The sequence below is a fragment of the Calidris pugnax genome, unplaced genomic scaffold, assembly GCF_001431845.1.
Source record: "Calidris pugnax isolate Ruff unplaced genomic scaffold, ASM143184v1 scaffold399, whole genome shotgun sequence".
In the NCBI taxonomy this organism is placed as follows: Eukaryota; Metazoa; Chordata; class Aves; order Charadriiformes; family Scolopacidae; genus Calidris; species Calidris pugnax.
Window position 1 is genome coordinate 58,444 of NW_015091105.1, and position 1,735 is coordinate 60,178.

Below are 1,735 nucleotides of genomic sequence, written 5' to 3' on the forward strand. Positions count from 1 at the left end.
GGGGCCCTACCCATCCACAGGGCCCTTGCAGGAGGGGGTCCCTACCCAGGATTGGGGGGGTTGGCCCAGGGAAGAAAGGAGGGGGGGAGCTCAAGGGGGGGGTCACTGCAGGCCCTCCCCGGGGGTCCCCGCCTCACCCTCGTGGCCGGGGGGCTCGAAGGGGGGCTCGGGGCCCATGATGTCGGGCTCCAGCTTGCCCATGTCGTTGATGAAGGAGGTGTAGGAGTCGCCCTCGGCCATCACCAGCTTCACCTTGGGCATCCAGCTCTTGCGCACCACGCGCCGCGCGTTGGTGCACATGTCGGCCGCGATGGCGTTCATCTCGCTCTCCTTGAAGTTGGGGGCGAAGTTCTGGCAGTAAACTGGGGGGGGGGGGGACATGACAACACAGGGATAGGGTCACATCGCTTCATACCCCCCCCCTCAATCCACCACGGCCCACCCCGGGGGGTTCATGGAGGGGGTTTCGCTCAGGGACACGAAGCTGCTGCGGCTCTCGGTCTGGTTTGCAGCCAGAGCGCCCTGTCCCCCAGCCCGGGGGTCTCCTCTGTCCCCCAACATCCCCTCTTCGGGGTCCCCCTCAGCCCTGGGGTCTCCCCTATCCCTTTCGTCTCCTCTCTTTGGGGTCCCCCCAGCCCAGGGGTTTGCCATGTCCCCCATCATCCCCTCTTTGGGGTCCTCCCAGACCAGGGATTTGCCATGACCCCCATCATCCTCTCTTCGGGGTCTCCCCCACCCAGGGGTCTGCCTCGTCCCCCATCATCCCCTCTTTGGGGTTCCCCCCAGCCCTGGGGTCTCCCCTATCCCTATCGTCCCCTCTGCTTGGGGTCCCCCCAGCCCAGGGGTTTGCCATGACCCCCATCGTCCCCTCTTTGGGGTCCCCTCAGCCCTGTGACCTCCCTGTCCCTACTGTCCTCTCTCTTTGGGGTCTCCCCAGCCCTGGAGTCCACCCTGACCCCCACATTCCCTCTTTGGGGTCTCCCCAGCCCTAGGGTTCGCCCTGTCCTCCATCATCCCCTCTTGGGGTCCACCTTGTCCCCCACTGTCCCCTCTCTCTGGGGTCCCCCTAACCCTGAGGTCCACCCTGCCCCCCAGGACCCCCTCTCTGTGCTCCCCACCCCCCTGTCCCTGTGGGTCCCCCCAACCCCGAGCTCCCCGCTGTTCCTCCTTCCCCGGTGTCCCCCCATCCTTGGGGTTCCCCCCTTGTCCCCTGGGGTGTCCCCCCACTCACACTTGACAGCGTGCAGGACCCGGCTGTCCAGGGGCTTCCTGCTGGGGTTGTTGCTGGAGGAGCGGATGCCGGTGCCGCAGCTGTTGGCCAGGGTGTTGCTGGAAGGGGAGAAAGGGGGGGAAAAACCCAAAAAAAAGGGGGTGAGAATCCACAGGACCCCAAAAACCGTGTCGGGGAGGGGAGAAGGGGACCATCCTTGGAGTCCCCTTCCTTGGAGATTTTCAAGCCCCGCCTGGATGCTCCTGAGTAACACGCTCTAGCTCTGGGCAATCCTGCTGCAGCAGGGGGGTTGGACTAGATGATCTCTATGGTCCCTTCCAACTCTAGAAATTCAGTGAAATTCAGTGAAATCCTCGCTCACCGGTCGAAGAAGGAGGCCAGGAGCCGCCGCAGGAGGACTTTGTGCCGCGTCCCCGCGCTGACGTGGCAGTTCATCAGCTGCGCCCGCGTGATGTAGACGTTGGTGCCTGGAAAGGGGGGGACAACGGACCCAAAACGGGGGGG

The 1,735-nt window shown here is 65.0% G+C and overlaps 1 protein-coding gene across 1 annotated transcript in view; it reads right to left on the reverse strand.

The window, feature by feature from the left end:
- Window positions 1-6: 6 nt before the first annotated feature.
- Window positions 7-1,735, reverse strand: part of LOC106897405 (nucleus accumbens-associated protein 1-like) — a 5,273-nt gene continuing 3,544 nt past the window's right edge. Inside the window, exons 2-4 of the mRNA XM_014958012.1 lie at window positions 1,593-1,698; window positions 1,232-1,329; window positions 7-362 (exon numbers count right to left, since the gene is read on the reverse strand). Coding sequence (XP_014813498.1) covers window positions 103-362; window positions 1,232-1,329; window positions 1,593-1,698 — 464 coding nt within the window. The 3' untranslated portion in view covers window positions 7-102. The remainder of the gene's footprint in view (window positions 363-1,231; window positions 1,330-1,592; window positions 1,699-1,735) is intronic.